The sequence below is a fragment of the Grampus griseus genome (assembly GCF_964374135.1).
Source record: "Grampus griseus genome assembly, chromosome: 6".
NCBI classification, from domain to species: domain Eukaryota; kingdom Metazoa; phylum Chordata; class Mammalia; order Artiodactyla; family Delphinidae; genus Grampus; species Grampus griseus.
This window is the reverse complement of record NC_139000.1, coordinates 1959997-1979302: the sequence shown is the minus strand read 5'-3', so window position 1 is coordinate 1979302 and position 19306 is coordinate 1959997. Positions and strand designations below refer to the sequence as shown.

Below are 19306 nucleotides of genomic sequence, written 5' to 3'. Positions count from 1 at the left end.
TGTGGCAGTGGGCGCCCTGTCAGGTACAGCCTGAGGAGGGAGAGGCAGACCTCCCCGGGCGGCTGCCTGCAACAGGTCTACTGCCCCCCGTCGGAGCTGGGCCGCGAGGCCTCTTCCAGTTTCTGAAGCACACTTTGTGCATAAGAGACCAGCTCCTGCAAGGAGAACAGTAGGTCAGCCGTTTCCATGGACGGTCTCTGGGCCCACGAGTAACTTCTGTTACTTAATCTGCTTTTCTTCGAAGCGGTCTCACTGCTGCTTCTCTCCAGGGTTTACCTTGTTCAGGTCGTGGACACGGTAATACAGGGAGAGCCTCAAAACCACACACGCGGCAGCCCCAGTCGCCTCCACACAAACCACTGCTCCGGCCCCTGGACTCTGTGCCACCCAGGTCTGGCCGAGGCAGCCCCCCAACACTCACCAGGCTGGAGGTGAAGCGCCCGTGGATCTCCTCGACCAGGGGCTGGATGCCGCTGGACACCAGCTCTGACAGGATGTCCTCTGCGGGCAGAGCAGAAGAGGGTCCCGAGGCTTAGCATGCGCCTGGCACGGAGGGTTCCTGCCCCTCCCCCAGTGGTCATAGCCGCTAGCAGGGCGCCTCTTGAACGCTGGCTTCCAGGGAGGGCATGAGGAGGGCAGGGGGGTCCTCACTGTGGGAGGCGAGGTGGGCCAGCAGCATGCAGATGCTCTCCACCACCTCCGGGTCGTCCTGGTGGAGCTGGTACGTCTCCTGGATGAGGGTGAGGCCGCTGCTGCCCTCCTCGGGCATCACCACCTGCAGGGCCGCCAGCTCTGGGCGTGGGCGAGGGGGTGGGTGGGTGACAGTAGTACTGAACACGTGGGGCAGCAAGAGCCTCAGCTGGCAGGGGGCGCCATGCTGTGCTGCAGCGTGGGGACCGCCAAGGCCAGGCTTTTCCTGGCTCTGCATCTGCGGGTGTCCTCTGGTGGGGTGTGCACCCGCCTCTCTCTCCATCCCAGCAGCCCCCAAGGCCAGTGTGCTTGTAGAGAGGGTGCTGGGGACGTTCCAGGGCACCTGCCTGCCCCGTGAGGAGGCCCGTCAGTGCGGGGTTGGGCCTGGCTCCTGGGGGGCTGGGGGCCCGTGAGAGCAGTGACCCGTGATGTCACGTAGTTGTCAGATCCTCCTGGAGCCCAGGGAGAAGCTGACCCTCCAGAGAGTAGACTTAGCCGTCAACAGCCAGCAGGAGGCAAAGCCGAGATTCCCGGCTCTGGGGTCCCGCACGCTCGCTGGGTTCTGACAACCCCGCTCCTTGTTCACTGAGCCACGTGCCTTTTGCTCTTGGGGCTTCAGCACCCCACCCCGTTTGACGGCGGGATCCCGGCGGGAGTGGGGGGTAGGCCCGCAGATCCCGCCCGCTCTGGAGGTTCTCTCCAGGAGTGAAGGTCACCCCCACTCCCTGCTTCAGGCCGAGTAGCAGGCAGAGACCCACCAGCCTGCACACCCAGCAGGGGCCGGACCTCACAGGGGCCAAACCACCCCACACGGCGGGCAACCTCTGCCAGGCTCCAGGCCCCGAGTGTCCGTTAGGGCTCGTGGTGCCAAGTCGGGTGCAGAACCTGGGCCGGGGGCTTAGGAACAGCTGGGCTTTGCGTGGAGGCGGAGTTCAGAGCCCTGACTCGGGCTGTTTTCAGAGCCACACCTGGAGGGGAGCCTGCGCACACGCCAGGCTTGTGGGTGGCAGGCAAGGTGGTCACCGTGCAGAGTTGCAGAGAGCAGTGGGAAGTGAGGGTACAGGTCTGCGCGGTGACGTCTGGGCGATGGGACTGTAGGTGTTTCCCCTCCCTGCTTTGAGCGTGTGCTTGCTTTTGGTTTGGGGCTGCCGGCAGGCGTTGCAGGGGGAGTCTGCCCCCGCCTCCTAGTGGCAGCCCCGGCCGTCCCCAGGCTCACCGGACATCTTCGCGAGGCTGGCCAGCGCCTGGCAGGCATTGTTCACCAGCAGGGCTCGGTCCTGGCACACCCGGATGCTTTGCAAGATTAGGACCACCACCTCTTCCAACTGCTGCTCGCCTATGCAGCCTGCGGGGGGCCACACGTGCCTCGTCTCGAGGGCCCAGGGCCACCTCTCCGGCCCCGGGGCCCCGGGCTGCTCACCCAGCAACGACAGCAGCCACAGGACTGCACAGCTGGCTTCAGCCATCTCCGCGTCCGTGGGGTAGGTGGCCAGCACCTCAGCAATGAGGGCCGGGGCTTTCTCCCAGGGGGCCTTGTTCGCGATGACAGCTGGAACAGGACAGGGTGGAGGAGGGGACGCCTACTCCTTGGTGGCGCAGAAGCTGGGGGGGAGGGGCAACCCCAGCCTGCCAGCCAGTCTGTAGGGTAGGAATCGGCAGGGCCCCCAAGGGGAGGTCTGGGAAGCCCTGCGTGCCGGGTGTGGGCAGGCTCTCCACGGTCGGGAGCCCTCTTTTCCTTGGGGAAAATGACCTCCCAGGTGCTGGAGGGCCAAGTGGGGCCTGGAGAGGGAGTGGCACGGCCTGGGAGCACCCCCTTTCTGAATCAGAAGTCAGGATGGTTTGCCCAGTGCTAAGGCCAGCTTGTGGAACCAGGGACTGCCCAGGAAATCCCACGATGTGCGTGAGCTGGAGGGTTCCATGGGCCGAGCACGAGGGGGTCCGAATATGAACCCACCCCTCCCCAGGATACTGGTGCAGCTTCTCCCGTCCACCCTGGCCCTTTGTCTCCCTCTCCTCCCGGCTCTCGGGTGGTTAGGGCGCAGCCCCGGGCCCGCTCACCGTCCACCAGCAGAGCCCAGAGCAGCCTCAGGCCGTTCAAGCAGGTGTCCCTGTTCCTGGGGAGGGCGTCCAGGCGCTCCAGGATGCACTCGCACAGCCCGGCCCTCCGCAGCTCGTCTGTGGCCAGTCCTGCAGGTGGGCCCCGGCATTAGGACCACAGAGAACACCTGGAGGAAGCCCTCCCTGGCGGCCACCCCTTCTCTGTGGTCCTAGGGCACTGCAATCCCATGCATCCCACGCCAGTGGTGCCTCCTTGGCCAGTTCCATGCCCAGCATGAGACCCAGAAACAAGGGTATGAGCCATCCCCTGGGCCACCGTTCCAGCACCTCCCATGCCATTGCTGGGCTGGGACCGGCCTCTGAGCTTTCCTTCCAAGATGGGACCACGACTGTGTTCTCTCAGGGTGATCACCTGGCATTGTTTGCCAGGTGGTCCCGATTTACAGCTGCTGTCCCAACATGGCTACTCATGGCAGCCCTTTGCACTTCTCGGCGCGGGGTCAATGAAATGTGGTAAATTGCCTGGTGAGTGTAGGGTGGGCTGGGGGCTGCGGGGCTCCAGGTGAGGCCCCAGCTTCCCTTTGGAGAGAACGACGCCCACCCGGTTAGTGGCTGGAGATGGGGAACATGTGTAAAGCCCTCGGTGGTGACCCTCTCCCCACACTGTCCCCCGACTGCTCGCTGGTGGCCTCTGGAGCGGGGCCGGTGGGGCAGCAAGGGCGGGAACCCGAAACACATCGGCGTGAAGCCCACGGGGGCGCCTGGCTGTGGCCCGTGCATGTTGCCAGAGGGACACGTGACTGTGAACATGGAAGCTGGGGACGGAGCAGCTGTCCCCTCGGGGCATCCCGGCGCTGCCCGCCTGAGCCCTGCGCCCACGGGAGGGCGGCGCCCACCCTGGCTGGCGACGGTGAGCGGGCGGTGCACCGTGACCAGGGGCTGCTGCTCCTTGGGGTGGCTCCGCGCACGCTCAGCGGCACGGGGGCCATGGTGCTGTCGCTCGGCGCCGTGGCCGCTGGGTCCTGCCCCAGTGCTGCGCAGGCCAGCAGAAGAGGCCGGGGAACCCTGAGCTGGGGCCACGGTGGGCAGACAGCGGGCGGGGGCGGGGGCGGGGCTCCAGTGCACCGTAAGTGCTTATTGCACGACCGAGCCAAGGACCGGAGGGCTGGGGCCCCTGCCAGGGCTGTGAGCACGTGCGGCGTAAAGCATTACGTGGAAATTCAGCCTAAATATGCAAGTGAGAAAGGCAGTGAAGTATTTCCAGTTTAAAACTCGGAGGCCAGGCCCTCGGGCTCCCAGCTCCAGCCTCTCCCATCCCTCCTCAGCTGCCCTCCTGGGAGCCCACGCCTGGGACCCCATCCCACCTGCCTGGGCTCACACCACAGGACCGCCATGACCAGCTCCTCGTTTCATGCCTGGAGATCAGCCAGAAGGGGGAGCAGCTGGTCCAGGGCCACAGAGGCAGGCCTCGGGCGGTGCCCCAGACTCCTGGCTGCGCCCTGCCTGTCATCCTGGGGTGGGGTTGGGTGCCCAGAGGGTCAGACGCCAGGGCGATGACTGGCGTGGGAGGGCGGGGGTAGGAGAAGCCAGCTGTGCCCGGAGCCCACCTTGGCCCCGGGTGCGGAGCAGCAGGGAGCAGGCACACGGCTGTGCGTCAAGGACCCTGTCGTGCTGCTTCACGGTGCCGGCCAACACCTCCGCCAGCTCCGCCGGCCACGGCACACCTGGCAGCGTGGGGGGCAGAGTGAGACTCGGCGTACGAGCAGGTGGCGGGAGGGAGTGTGGACCAGACCCTGATGGGAGTCTGCAGGGCGTCACACGTGGGCCCCTGGGTGGAGAAAGTTGGGTGAAGAGGTGTTCTCGTGCACTCTTGGGAGGTGAGAAAGTTGGTGCAGCGACGGAGGGCCATTTGCAGTATCTATGGAAACGTGACGTATTCACAGCCTGCACATCCAGGAACTGACCCTGCAGAAGCACCCAGAGCACACGCACACGCCCCGGGGTGGGCTGTGTAACATTGCTTATGACACCGGGGAGTCGGCCACCACTCACATAGCCAACCAGAGGGATGGCGGCAGGGACGGGGTGGCTGTTCAGCATCCATGAACAGCACGTGAGGGGGGCCCGGGAAGTGGTTCGGATGCCGAGCCCAGCCCCCGCCCACTTGTCTGCTCAGTGAAAGCGGCGGCACAGGAGGAAGTCCGGGCTCCTGTTCCAAGCAGGTGGTAAAGCCGTGCATGCTCATGGGAATGTAAACGGGCGTCAGAAAGTACCAGCCAGGGAAGCTGGAAGGGCCGGGGCACCTGGGGGAAGGTGAGAGGGTGGCGGCTCTACCTTGCTGGTCTTCAGACATCCCCAGGAGCCTCTCCAGGGCCCTCTGCTGGTCTTCGGGGTGGCTGGAGAAGTTCTGCATGACCTCTGTGGGGGACAGGGCAGCACGGGGAGGCGCCTTGGCTCAGGGACCCGCCTGAGGGCCGGGGCACCAGGGGCGCATCCGTGAGCACCACTGCACAGGCCCACGTGACCCGGCGCGAGGTGGCGACCTTATCATCCTCACCTTCCCGGCCGAGCCACCTGTCCAAAGTCGAACCTGGATCTGCCTGAGAGCCCGCCCAGGGGGGTGCTTCCACTCCACACCTCCCTCAGGTAACTCCCTCCAGGGTACTCGGGGCGATGACCTTCAGCTGGACCCAGCTGTCTGCCTCCAAAGCCCATGGCCACGAGACAGGGAGACAGCAGCTGGGCCCTCACGGGTCCCCTTCTCCAGAAAGGGAGGCAGAGGTGGCAGCCCCTTATCACAGGCAGCCCGCGCAGGGAGCCACTGACGGGGAGGAGGGATGGGAGGGCGGAGCCACCCCCGAACTGGAAGATGACCTCCAGATCCATTCTCTGCCCAAGACCGTGGGGGTAGCCCCCAGCCTGGGGCACGCGGAGGAGTCTATCGTGTGTGCCTTTGTGGGGTGGGGGGTGACCAGCCAGCACTGTGCCTGGAGCCTCAGGCCTGCACATGTCACATTGCACACGGAGCCCCTGGGCCACCTCACCTTCCTGCAGGGCCGTGCCTGCTGGTCCACGGTGGCTGCTGTGCCGGCCCCAGCGTGAGCACCATTCTGGGCACGTAGCAACCACACAGGAGGTGCTGCTCATTGGGGAAGACACTCCAGGCACCGGGCCGCCATGTGCCGGGCAAGCGAGCAAAAAGCGGGGAGTCTGTGGTGGGGTGCGTGGCAGTGAGGGGCTGTTCGGTGACGTCGAGGACTGTGTAGCCGGAACAGAGGGGAAGCAGGTGGGGGCCTGGCCACAGAGATGAACTCTGCTCTAGGTAAGCTCGGGGGTATCTGAGCGGGGTGGTACCCTGAGCAAAGCAGTGCTTGGGATGGACGAGGGGCAAGCCCACCGGCCATGTGTGAGGAGCAGTCCAGGGGACTGGGGGGGGTCACTGCCCCCCAGCTAAAGACAATGGGGTGCTGGGGCCACAGCAGCCTCTGGCGCCGCCCCCTCAGGGCCCCGTCATCACCTAAGATGCTGGTGACGTTGCTTTCTAGCAGCCTGTCGATGATGAAGTCGGGCACCACCTGCCGGTGCGGCATCAGGGCACTGCTGGAGGACCTGAAGTCGCTGCTCACAAACAAGTGAATCACGTCCCTGGGGAGGGGCAGAGAGCCGCCAGCTGGCCCTGCGTCCCCTCTGCGTCCAGCAGCTGCTGGGCCTCCACCTGTTCTGGGCACCCGCTTGGGAGCACCTCTCCCAGCATCACGGTGCGTCCAGCGGGCTCCGCAGCAATTCCCGCTCCGGGAGGGGCCGAGGGAGGGCAGTGCTGGGCCCTGGCGCTTGCACTCGCGTGGGCCCCTTCCTCCATAACATAGACCCAAAAATCACAATTTCTGGCTGTGTTGGTATAAAGGTGAACATAACCCAGGGTGGGTCATTTTGTTCTTCTGACTTTACGTTAGAGTTAAAACGTTTTCCTGGGCCCTGGGCCATGCCTGATGGGGACCTGATAGGGAAGCTGGCCCTGTTTGTCCTGCACTCAGAGATGTGGCCACAGTTTGGGACAGCCCAGACTGGAGGAGCCACTGTCCACGGATGCAGCACTTTGTGGTGTTAAAACCCCAAGTGCGTGCACAGGCTGACAGTGAACTGCCACCCCAGGGCCTGAGCTCACCTGATGGTTATTCGATCCGACGGGTCGGCCTGGAGCATCAGAGGCAAAAGGGAACTGAAGATTTCTGCGTCGGGGACCCTCCTCTCCTCCATGGTCCTCAGGACACCCCTCAGGCCGTCGGGGGAACTCCGGATGGACTTCCGCAGAAGCATGGCTTCCGTGCTCTGAGAGGAGAGAGAGGACCACTTGTGCACCTCCTCAGCTAAAGGAAGATGGCCTGACCTCGGGCAGAGGGGAGGCGACGTGGCCGCCGCCGTCAGGAACGCACAGAGGCCACCTGCGCCCGAGTTCTTGTACGAAGAAGAAATGGAAGTTCAGAGAAAAGCAAGTGGCCATCTCACTGGCTGGAGGGAATAAGGGAACAGCCCTCCATCCACGGCCGGACTCCCACTGTGGGCCGGTTAGTGCAACCGAACTCAGCTGTTCTTGTCCATAAGGGGGCGCTGTTGGGGGCGGATTGAATGTTACCATCACCATCACCACCACCACATGAGGGCCGAGCAGGCCCAAATGCGGGGTCCTCCGGTGGCTGGGGCAGCGGGGGGGGCCTCCACACAGCCCCACAGGCACTCAGCGTGGGCAGGAGGGTGCCAACGGGAAGAATGCGCCCTTTTCAGGGCCGGGGGTGGGCAGAGCCTGGCTCCCTGGGGCTGTGGGGAGCGGGGTTCAGGTGTGGCGGGGAGGGGTGGACGGAAGGCCCCTCACATCCAGGAAGGAGCAGCCGGCCATGTCGAGAATGATGCAGCCCAGGGACCAGATGTCAGATTTCTGGCTGAAGGAGAACTTGAGGGCTTCGGGGGCCATCCAGGACTTGTGAGAGGGGTCTGTTGGCAGGAGTGAAGTGGGGGATGCGTGAGTCCCATGCTCCCTGGGGAAGCAAGCAGCTTGAAAAATGAGCCCTCCATCACCCTCCTCCAGGGAGGGAGAGACGTGCTATCTGAGGGGGAAAAGGAAGAGGCCCCTGGTCAGTAAGATCCTGGCCCTTGATCTTCACCAGTGAGGCTGCCCATCTTGGCAGGGGCCCACCAGGCTGGCCGTGTGCGCACCTGTGTCCCACTGCAGCTGCAGAAATAATCGGAAGGGGCGTCTGCCACAAAAGCTAATATCTGCACCCTCCATAAACGTCGTGCCCCTCCCAACACTTAGTCGGGACCTTGAGGCAATGTTCCGGTTGCCCTGCCCTAGTTTCTAAACCTGAACCCCTGGGACTTCCCTGGCTGTCCAGTGGTAAAGACTCTGCGCTTCCACTGCCAGGGGCACGGGTTCGATACCTGGTCAGGGAACTAAGATCCCGCATGCCATGCCGCCAATAAGTACATACATACATACATACATAAACAAACCTGAACTCCAGACAGGGAGCCAAAAGAGCAGGGTCCCCGGCCCAGCTCTATCAGTGCCTGACAGGCCGCAGGCAGCCCCTCTCTCTCCAGACCTCCATTCCCCAAACAAAGAGCAAAGGGGTGGGCTCCAAGGACCCCTGCCACCTACACCTCCAGTAGATACACCCATCCACTCACCTGCCCGCCCACACCCGCCTCTCCATCCTTCCACCCACCTATCCGCCTGTTCATCTATCTGCATGTCCATCTATCCACTTGTCCATCCACCCACCCACTCATCTATCCATCCATCCATCTATCCACCCATCCACCCATCAAGGACAGCATGCCACTGGTCCCTGCCAGCCCGGGACTCTGGAGTTCTCCACTGGAGAGTTGCTCTCTCCACCCCTGATAGCCGTTATAGGGTTGAAGCCCAGCTCCCTTTGCCCTGTTGTCTTTTTTTTTTTTTTTTTTTTTGCTGTACGCGGGCCTCTCACTGCTGTGTCCTCTCCCATTGCGGAGCACAGGCTCCGGATGCGCAGGCTCAGCGGCCATGGCTCACGGGCCCAGCCGCTCCGTGGCATGTGGGATCCTCCCGGACCGGGACACAAACCCGTGTCCGCTGCATCGGCAGGCGGACTCTCAACCACTGCGCCACCAGGGAAGCCCGCCCTGTTGTTTTTTTAAAGGAAGGAAAACGTCTCTCCCCGGACTGCTCACCTTTACCACCTCCTGGGTTATTCTGAGACTCAGTAAAGTAATCCAGCCCGAGCCAATGCCTGCCGTCCACCAGCCCTCCCTCTGTGCGTGTCAGTCTCCTTCCTTCTGAGGCCTTCCTTCACCCTTCTTGAAGGTTAACATTTTCTGAGTGTCTTTTGGACCCTGCATGCCCCCCCACTTGGTTGAATGGGCCCTCCCGCAGTGCTCCCCCGCCACCACTGTCCCCTGGCCGGGAGGACGCCAGCCACCTTCCTCTGCACGGACGTTCCACTTGGCTACATCGGTCATGAGTGCGTTGGAGCTCAGGTCCTGCAGTTTGCAGTGGTCGCTGCTGACCAGGGCGATGTTGGAGGGCTTGAGGTTCCTGAAACCGAGAGGCGCGCCCTTCCACCCACTGCCTGGCAGGGCCACGTCCGTCTGTGAACCCTCTGCTCCCGCCACACCCAGGGCCGCCGCAGCAGCCCACACCCCTCCTCCTCTCTCCTCAGTAGATGCCCTGTTCAGCCACTTCTTGAATATCGTTTTCTGTAAGCATAAATATACTGTTATTTCAAATGGGAAAAACAAGCCAACTGCAAGTAAGGAAACACCGATCCTCCCGGGGTCCCTCCGCTAACGTCCTTCCAGATCTCAGCTGACATTAACACGGAATCTTGAGCATTTCCTTCCTACGTTTGGTTCACACAGTTTTCTCTCCTCTAAATACGGCACTGATCCTTCAGATCACGATTCTGGAGAAGGAAACTGGCAGGTCAAAAGCTCAGCCTGGGAGTGCCCAGAGGCCCTCGGGCGGCCTAATCTCTTCCTCAGTGCTGTTATCTGGTTCTTCCCTTGCACTTTAGAACCAACTGCCCCGTCTGTGCATGGGGAGGGTCGTGGAGGGGGTGATGTTCTCTCTAAGTCAAGGAGGTGCTCTGGGAGGGGGAGGGGCCCATCCTTGTCCCAGCTGCACCTCTCTCCCTTGGACCCACGCCCGGGCGCTGCCACCTGGAGGTGCCACCCCCAGGAGGTGCCTTTTCTCCTCAAGCAGCCTGGCCACCCGGTCACCTGTGGATAATGTCCAGCTGGTGCAGGAACTCCAGCGCATTCAACACCTGGCCCAGCATGTTCTGCATCCACTGGGGAAAGAGGGAGAGATGCCAGGACTGGGGGGGCCTGAAAGCTCCCAGGTGGGCCTCCCAGCTGCTCTCAGGCAGGTCAGTGGCCACTCAGAGCAGCCAGCAGGGTCGTGGCCAGTTCCCACCCTGCGTCTTGAAATGGGCCTGAAGTGAGCGGCCAACAGCTCAGAGCCAGTGCGGGAGCTTCTGCTGCAGGCTGCTGCAAGGCCCTCTGGACAGAAATGCCCTGGTCTCCAGACCCCCCCCCTCCTGTCTCCAGCAGACCCCGGGGGCCCTGGGGCTCTAGCCCCGCCCGAGTCCCACCCCATGGGTACCAGAGATGCTGAGGTCTGCAGCTGCTACTTGGGGTTTGCCTCTCCAGGGCATTAGAACGGAAAGAGCCCTGAGAGAGAACATTCTGAAAGCAGTTTGTGTCAGAAACAAGAGCCACCTGGTTTCCAGGGCAGTGATTTTCAAACCGTGTTCCTAGGAGCCCTGGATTCCACCTGGGGTGTCAAGAGAGGGGCTGAGCAGGCAGGACCCCGGGGTTCCTGCCACGCCACCTTCCACTGACCCCCAGACCCCTGACTGGAGTAGCTCTGCTTTCCTTACTGGGGGTTCTGGGAACATTTTTGTGCTCGACAGGCTTCTACTACAAACAGAAAGTTTGAAACCCACTCAGAGGCTGTCTCTGAGGCCCACTTTGGAGCTGCGTGCCCCTCAGAACACCCCAGCAGGGTCGCAGTGCCTGGAGGCCCAACAGAACAGAGGCGTGTTCAGAGCAAAAGCAGGCAGAATTTATTTGGGGTGGGTCATAGACCTAAATGTGAAAGCAAAATGGATCCAGCTTCAAGGGCAACAGAGGAAAATATCGTCATGACCTTGGGGCGGGGAAGGCTTCTCTAAAGGCTCAGAAGACACCAACCTCAGGCGAAACACTGATGAACCAGAGTTCATTACAATTAAGAAAGTGAACTGGCAAGCCACAGACTGGGAGAGGATATCTGGACACTGTGTCCATAATATATAAAGAGCCACTATGAATCAACAAGAAAAGACGGACAACCCTAATGTTTAAATGGGCAAGAGACCTGAACAGGCACAAAAGAAGATATCCAAATGGCCAAAAAGTGCTCACCATGACTACTCAAAATAATTGAAACTAAAATGTAATTTTTAATTAAAATTAAGAAGACTGACACAGTGAAATGTGGGCCAGGATGCAGAGCCGGAAGACTCACAACTTGGGATGAGAATCAACACCGAGTCAACCAACCATCCTGGAAAACTGGGACACTGGCTAAAGCAGCACACGCACCCATTCTGTGATCCAACGACTCCACAGTCAGGCAGAAAATGAATGCTTAGGGCCATCAAAACACATGCCCAGCGGTGTTCATGGCAGCCCTTCTCCATAATAGCCCCAAACTGGAAGCAACCCAGATGCTCACAGCGCTGGACCAGATACACTGCTGGTGACGTGGCCATCTGGCAGAGTGGAGACGGATGGTCTCCTGACACACTCACAGGTGGGTAAATCTCAAAGCACTGGGATGAACGCGAGAAACCAGACACAAGCAAACAACATGCTGTATGAGCCCATCTAGGAGAACTTCAGGGACAGGCAGAAGGACCTCTGGAGGCAGAGGTCGAACCCTGGGTACTGGCTGGGACTGTCTGAAGGTCCAGGAACGCTCTGGCCTCATGTGAGGGAGGGGACGGGAGTGTCCGCCTATGCAAAACACACCAAGGTGTACACTTAAGATCTGTGCACGTTACGGTATGCAGATACCTTCATTCATAACTGTCGGAAGAAACGAGACCAGACTCCATCCGTGCCTGCCCCTCTGCCCCATCACAGGGTCCAGGCAGCCCCCAGGCCTGGTGCCCCAGAGAGTCTGTCTTACCTGGGAGTCAATGACTCTCTTTGCCGCCCTCTTCTTCTCAATGACATTCTGGAAGCTTCCCTCGTGGAACTCCATCACCAGGCAAAGGAACAGAGAGGAGATCTGCAGGGGACACAGCCCCTTAGCCAGGTGCCGAGTTCTGGCCTCCAGAGGCCCAGGCCTGGGGGCTTCCGGGCCGTCACCTGCTCCAGGTCTTTCCTCCCAGCCAGGCCACCACCGGCAGTGACTATGGGAGAATGCCCCCGTCTGTGGGGGGGACAGCCCCTCCTGAGCAGCTCCCGCCTCCGCCTCCTCTCTCCTCCCCCCATCCCCCCCACCCCCCATCTACACTAAGCTGCTTTAGGAAAACCTAAAGGGGCGTGGGGTCTCCTGGCCACCGCACACGTAGACCACCGTGCCTGGGGCACCGGGCCCTTTGTCCCTTAGGGCTCAGCTGAGATCCACTCCTCCCTCTGAGGGGCCTGCACCCGACAGGACCCCAGCAGCCCCCGTCAGGCCTCTCAGAGCACCCTGCCTTCCCTCCCGCAGTGACATGTCCTCTTGGCTTCTCTGTGTCCCCTTGAGAGCGTGAGGGGGTGCTAAGAAAATACTTGGGGGGACAGGTGGTGAGGGGCCCTCCTCACGGCTTTCCTCAGGGCCCAGCTGAAGGGGAGGGGGCCCCTCCCTCGGTTGTCAGCCCAGATGGGGGTCTGACTGTGGGGTCACACCTGGCCCCCTTCCCCTCCAGCCCCCCACATCCCCTAGCTCAGCCCCATGTGGAGTAACCGGCAAGCTTCCGGCTCCTTGAAGATGAGAAATCAGCTCGCCAATGGGACCAAGCACGGGGCTCAGGGCGACCAGACCCAGACTGGAATCCTGCTCGGTTGTCGCCAGCTGGTTTCTCCCAGCCTCCACTTCTTCCGGAGAGTGGGACAGTGACCCTCCTACGCAGAGGCTGTGGAGCGCACGTGAGACGATGCCCAGAGAGCTCCCGGCGCGGCCCCATGAGTGCTGCGGCCATTGGCGCTCGGGGGGCAGAGCGGGGGGTGCTCTGTGCCCGCCCTGAGTGCCTGCTGGGCCCGCGGGGTCGGCTCTGACCCACCTCACTGTTCCACATGATGAAGAGCTCCTGGTAGATGGAGACGTGGGCATGCTGAAGCTTCAGCAGTGGCATCAACTGCGAGGCGAGGCCAGAGAAAGTGGAGATGTTAGGGAAACACTGCTTCTAGAGGTGCTTCTCTGTCACACGTCCCAACAAAAACCACACGCTTCCAGCTCTGAGCGCGGGCCCAGGGAGGGTGGGCGGCCGGAGGTTAGGGGCCAGACAGCCCAGGGTGGGTCCTGTCTCTGGCATGAGCTGGCTGTGCTGTGTGACTGAGGAGAGGCTCCTCAACCTCTCTGAGCCTCCTAGCCTCATCTGGAAACAGCAGTAACGGTGGTATCTGCTTCACAGGGGTGTCGGGAGGACTAGGTAAGCCGATGTAGGCAGAGTGCCTGTGCGTTGGAAACAAGCACAGTCCGGGTTGGCTGACGAAGGGGGTGTGGCCAACGGGAGGCCGGCCGCGGTGGCTGTGCCCAGGCCACCTGGCCTCCTGGCTGTGTACACTAGAGGTCCCAGGGCCCCTGCCCTGAGCTCAAAGTGCTTTGCAAACGAACACAATTAGGCAGCAGAAACGGCTCCCTTAGCGACGTAGGCCAGACGGACAGCTGCTTATGACGGCAGGTTGGGTGTGAAAGGAGGTCGCCTAGTGGGGTGGAGAGGGGGCTGTGATGCTGGGGGGCGCGCGGGACGGCCCCCCCACATTCTTTCTTTCATGAATGTGGCCTGGGTCCATCACCATGTGTCAGACACACTGTGGACAGAAGAGCTGTTTGCTAGCAAAGCTCAAAAGCTGGTGATTCCGGAAAAAAGACAAACAAGTGACCATTAGATAGGAAGGGAGACATTCAACCTCATGTGAAATTCAAGAGAAGCAGAGAAAAATGACGCGGACCCTTTGCCGTCAAATCGAAGCGTAAGCAGCCGTTCCTGCTGTTATGATAAATCAAGATGTTACTGTCGGTTCTGATCGGCAGATTTAAGGAACGTAAGAGTTTATATTTTCTTTGTTAACCAATTCTCTATTTTCCGAATATTCTATTGTAACTGATACTTTTACAATTGAAGAAAAAAATCTTTTAAAAGATGGTTATTGGTAGATCAGCCTAGGGACCTAGCCAACATTTAAAGGGTACCATCTTCTCAGAACATATATTCTAAGTTGTCAGCACCTGGATTTAGAAATGAGTGTTTGGTACACAGACTCCCTTCATGACCTGGGGGCCTCTGACTTCATAGCACAGGGCAAGAGCTGGTTCTGACCCTCCATGCCTCCACCAGGCTTCCACCCATCATGCCACAGTGGGGTGCAGAACAGTCTCTGTGTGTCCTGCATCATGTCCTGTAGAGAGGGAACCACCCAGAGAGTTACCTCCTCCAGGGCCTCGTTGGCCTGATGCTCATCAATGCACTCCACCTGCAGGGGCACAAGAGCACTAGGTTGGTAAACGTGCAGTAAACGCCCTCGTCATCATCGTGACCACCATCACCACCACCATCACCATCACCACCATCATCACCATCACCATCACCACCACCATCATCACCATCACCACCACCATCACCATCACCACCGTCACCATCACCATCACCACCACCATCACCACCATCACCACAATCACCATTATCACCACCACATCATCACCATCACCATCACCACCACCACCACCATCACCATCACCATCACCATCACCACCATCACCATCACCACCACCACCACCATCACCACCACCACCACCATCATCACCATCACCATCACCACCACCATCACCACCACCACCATCACCACCATCACCATCACCACCATCATCACCACCACCATCACCACCACCATCACCACCACCATCACCATCACCACCATCACCATCACCACCACCACCACCATCACCACCATCACCACCATCACCATTATCACCACCACATCATCACCATCACCATCACCACCATCACCACCACATCACCATCATCACCATCACATCACCACCACCACCACCACCACCATCACCATCATCACCATCACATCACCACCACCACCACCACCACCACCACCATCTCCATCATAATCACTATCATCACCTGCATCACCACATCATCACCACCACCACCATCACCATCACCATCACCACCACCATCATCACCATCATTATTCACCAGGGCTGCCAGGCGCCTATATTCATGTCCCATCACATGCCACCAGATGGGACCTGGAGATGTTCCTAAGGAAGGGATCCAAAAATCCTCTGAGCCATTAGGTCACCCGTGCCCCTATTGCAAGGATAAGTTTAGGATCACATAACGTAAACTCCAAGGAATCGTTAGAGGATCCATCTTCAGACCATCTTGAAAGCAGGGGAGGAAGCAATGTGTCGTCCCCAGAGCCAAAGAGCCCTGCGGCGGCTCGCGAAGCACCAGCCCCGCCACTGTGTGCCTCACCCGCATTGGGAGGCTTGTCCCGGTCGCTGAATGTGGGCGGTGGGGAACGCGTGGAGAGGGGGAGAGGGTGGTGGTCAGGGCAGCACCGAACTTTGAGTCTGCAACATGCTTGGTGGCAAAGACTGTGCGTTCATGCTGTCACCGCGTCTTACCAGATCCTTACCCAGAACTTTTGCTCATAAGATTTACAAATGAAAAACTCTTGTAACTAGGGTGATCGTAGATGAAAATGCAGTTAGTGGGTGATTCCCCAATCCACGTAAAGACCCCAGACGCAGCGGCACCATGCATCCCTTCTTGCTGTTCCAGGGGCTCACGCTGAAGTCATTTTGGCCAAAAACATACTGAAAGCCTTCAAATTACCACCTCTTTTGACCTAGAAATCCCACCCCTAGGAATTTATCCCAAGGAAATCATGGATCCTCAAAAAAATTAACTATAAGGTTGTTTATCAGAGTTGCTTATACAGAGTGAAAAATCGAGAACAAGCTAAGCCCTTATCGCCCTGAGTGGATGGGTTGGGTCAGTCATGGCACATCAAGCAGGGGGGTCCACACGGCCACCAGAGCCAGGGAAGGAGGAAGATGCGTCAGCAGCACCAACAGCATTTGCCATACACTCAGTGGGGAAAAGCACATTATCAAGTTCAGCACCATTCTTTTGTCTTGTTTTGTTTTGTTTTGCGGTACGCGGGCCTCTCACTGTTGTGGCCTCTCCCGTTGCGGAGCACAGGCTCCGGACGCGCAGGCTCAGCGGCCATGGCTCACGGGCCCAGCCGCTCCGCGGCATGTGGGATCTTCCCGGACCGGGGCACGAACCCGTGTCCCCTGCATCGGCAGGCGGACTCCCAACCACTGCGCCACCAGGGAAGCCCCATTCTTTTTTTTAATATTTATTTATTCATTTATTGGGATCTTAGTTGCGGCACGTGGGATCTTCATTGCCACGTGCGGAATCTTTAGTTGCAGCATGTGGGATCTAGTTCCCTGACCAGGGATCAAACCCGGGGCCCCTGCACTGGGAGTGTGGAGTCTTAGCCACTGGGCCACCAGGGAAGTCCCAGCACCATTCTTGTAAAAAACCAAGAATTTTATAAATGCTTACCAAAAAACCCTGAAAGGATATACAACCCCCCTCCTCCATTTTGTTTAGAAAGATTGGCTGACTTTTAAAAAAGTTCCTCGGGATTGACATATATACTAATATGTATAAAATGGATAACTAAGAACCTGCTGTATAAAAAAATAAATAAAATAAAATTCAAAAAAAAAGAATAAAGCTCCTTGATGGTGAAAGCAGTCATCCACCCTGCCCCATGGGCCCGTGAGACAACGGGGCAACCCCACAGCCAGCCAGCAATGGAGCAGGAGGCCGGTAAGGACTTCTAGTCCTGCTGCCTCGGGGCTGAGCTGCTGCACAGACAGGAGGCCTGGCAGGGTAGAAGGGCGCCCACAGCGGCCACCAACAAAGCTCTTCCCTAGACCCTCCATTCATCTGGACTACCTGGTCTTGCACACGCTAAGGGCTGTCCTCCTGCAGGTGTGCACTCCACCCAGCCGTGCTAGCCCTGGTGAGGAGGTGAAGGAAGGGCCTGGGGTCAGCGTTCTGTCCTTAAACCTGTGTGACCTTGGGCAGGTCCCTGGCCACCCCCTCCAGCCTCCCTATCCTTGGCTGTAAAGCGGGGTCATCAGTCCCGCCTTGCTGAGGTGGCGGGAGATGAAAGATGAGGCTGATGCCGGGCACGATGTCCACGTAAATGGTGGGTATGGTTGCTGGCGGAGTGAACGTGAGCATTCCTTCTCCATCAAGGTGAGAGAGGTGAGTCGGCGGGGAAGCCCGAGGAGCCTCATGTCAACCCCCATCCCCGTCTATCCACCCCCCCCCCCCGCCCAGCCCGCTGGATCTTCCTTCGTGGCTGCTGGCGGAGAGGAACCCGCTGTCACATCGACTTTCTCTAACGTGTTTGGGGAGCCAGCCCCACTGGGTGCCACAGGCACGGCCTCTTACCTGCTTTATCACGTGCTTTACTTTGGTTTTTGTCTCCTCTACCAGAAGGTTCACCCCCAAGGCCCCAGGATTCAGCCAGTCCAAAATCTACCAGCAAAAGAGAAGCTTTCAGAAAAGCGTACATGTCTTTTCACTTCCCAAAGCGTGTGCCCACCTCCGGTGTCTTTTCCGGTCCTCCTAACTAATTTCCCTCGTGGGCTGGCAAACGAGGAAATGGCCCAGAATGCTTTGGAGGCCTGTGAAGGCAGAACCCGAGCCCATCTCTTTGAGGTCGATTCTGGAGCTCTGTCCACCACCCCACACCCCTTCTCCAGTCTGTGGTGAGGATCTGCAAGGCATCCAAGCACCAGCACCTCCCTGGGGCAGAGGGTTCTTCACTCTCTCTAGCGCCCTAGGGTCCCGGCTTCCAGCATCCACCTCCAAACTGGGCATCCAAACAAGAAAGTAACTGGTCCATAATTGGTGCCATCATAGTCACAGCCATGTGTGTGCCTGGCACGTGCCAAGCACTTTACAGCCACCCATGCAGTCGGCGCTGTTGCTATCTCCTTGTTTACACTGGAGGAAACTGAGGCACAGGGAGCGGGGGTCCTTGCCTGAGGCTACAACACTAATAACTGAGAGGGCTGGGAGTCGACTGGAGCTCTGGAGTCTGACTCCAGAGCTGGCGCGTCGAGCCAGACCTGCAGAGAGATGGCCGCCATGCCAGAACTCTGCGCAAGGAGGCTGAGGGTAGGTGAGCGTGGATGATGGGATGACAGTCATCAGCGGATGGGGGGAAGGGGGCAGGATGCCGAGGAGGGCGCATAGGGGGTGGAGCCCTGTGTCCAAGGATTCTCAGAGTTCAGAAAAGTTTCAGGATTCTGTAATCCAGCCCGTGTGGCAGCCTGAATCCCGCTCAGGGAATAACAGGGGTGTACTGAGCCGCTTACGCTGGTGAAGGAATGCACACTTAAGCATTCTTAGGGGGCAAGTTAAACAGTAAAATGCACCCCTGTCTTTGGATCAAGTCTCCCCCCCCCCCTTTAAAAGTAACTGCTTTTAAAATTCTCTGGTCACCCAGAAGCTCACCGGCTTTACCACTGGCTGACACCCCAGTCTCCCACACAGAGGGGATTCTCACAAAGTGAGAAAAATCTAACCGACCGATTATCGTCAAATTGATGATTTTTTTACAGAGACTAACAGTTAAAAAACTCGACATCTTATGCATTTAAACATTCGTTTGCAGCTTTCCTTTTGTTCTGTGAATTTTTCACGTCCTAAACATTTTCACAGGCCCTGGAAAAGGCCCAAGTTCCCCCAGCGAGGGACTACTGATGGGGTGTTTTAGGTTTATGAATTCTGAACGTTCTAGGGTGTCCTGTCTCTATGGGCCGAAGCACATGGACCCACGGGTGAAAAGGATGAAGGTGTCCTCCGTCCTCCCATATTCAGACTGGAGAGGCCTTAATTTCATCCACCGTTTTAGAAAGGGGGAAACCCAGGCCCAGAGGGGCAAAGGGCACCCCGGAGGTCACGTCTGGAGGTACCGGAGGTCACCCTATGAGCTAGAGGCAGATACTGGCCGCAACACGGGCCCCTTGCCTCCCTGGGGTCGGACCTGGCCCCTGGCCCCTCGTGACCGTTAAACCGGTAGGGGGCCGGGGGTGGCGGCAGGAGATCCAGGTCCTGGGCTCGCCCCTGACCGTCGGCTCCTCGTCGCCCCCGCCTCCCCACCAGCGGACAACTCGGCACCTGGTACTTTTCCATTGTGTCTTGCGGGGAGACTCCCGGCCTCCCTGTCCCACCACTGGGCGCTGGGGCGCACCGCTAGCCCCAGCCGA

The 19306-nt window shown here is 59.4% G+C and overlaps 1 protein-coding gene across 1 annotated transcript; it reads right to left on the bottom strand.

Moving 5' to 3' along the window:
- Positions 1 to 27: 27 nt before the first annotated feature.
- STKLD1 (serine/threonine kinase like domain containing 1) lies at positions 28 to 19247 on the bottom strand. Its single transcript, XM_082656272.1, has 18 exons — positions 19218 to 19247; positions 17481 to 17567; positions 14413 to 14457; positions 13044 to 13118; positions 11963 to 12064; positions 10006 to 10076; positions 9207 to 9322; positions 7619 to 7737; positions 6914 to 7077; positions 6266 to 6366; positions 5083 to 5166; positions 4356 to 4541; positions 2749 to 2877; positions 2111 to 2239; positions 1907 to 2035; positions 652 to 792; positions 422 to 501; positions 28 to 155 (listed from the first exon to the last, which is right to left on the bottom strand). The coding sequence occupies exons 1-18, from the start codon at positions 19230 to 19232 to the stop codon at positions 78 to 80; spliced, it is 1851 nt and encodes a 616-aa protein (XP_082512398.1). The 5' UTR covers positions 19233 to 19247; the 3' UTR covers positions 28 to 77.
- Positions 19248 to 19306: the final 59 nt, after the last annotated feature.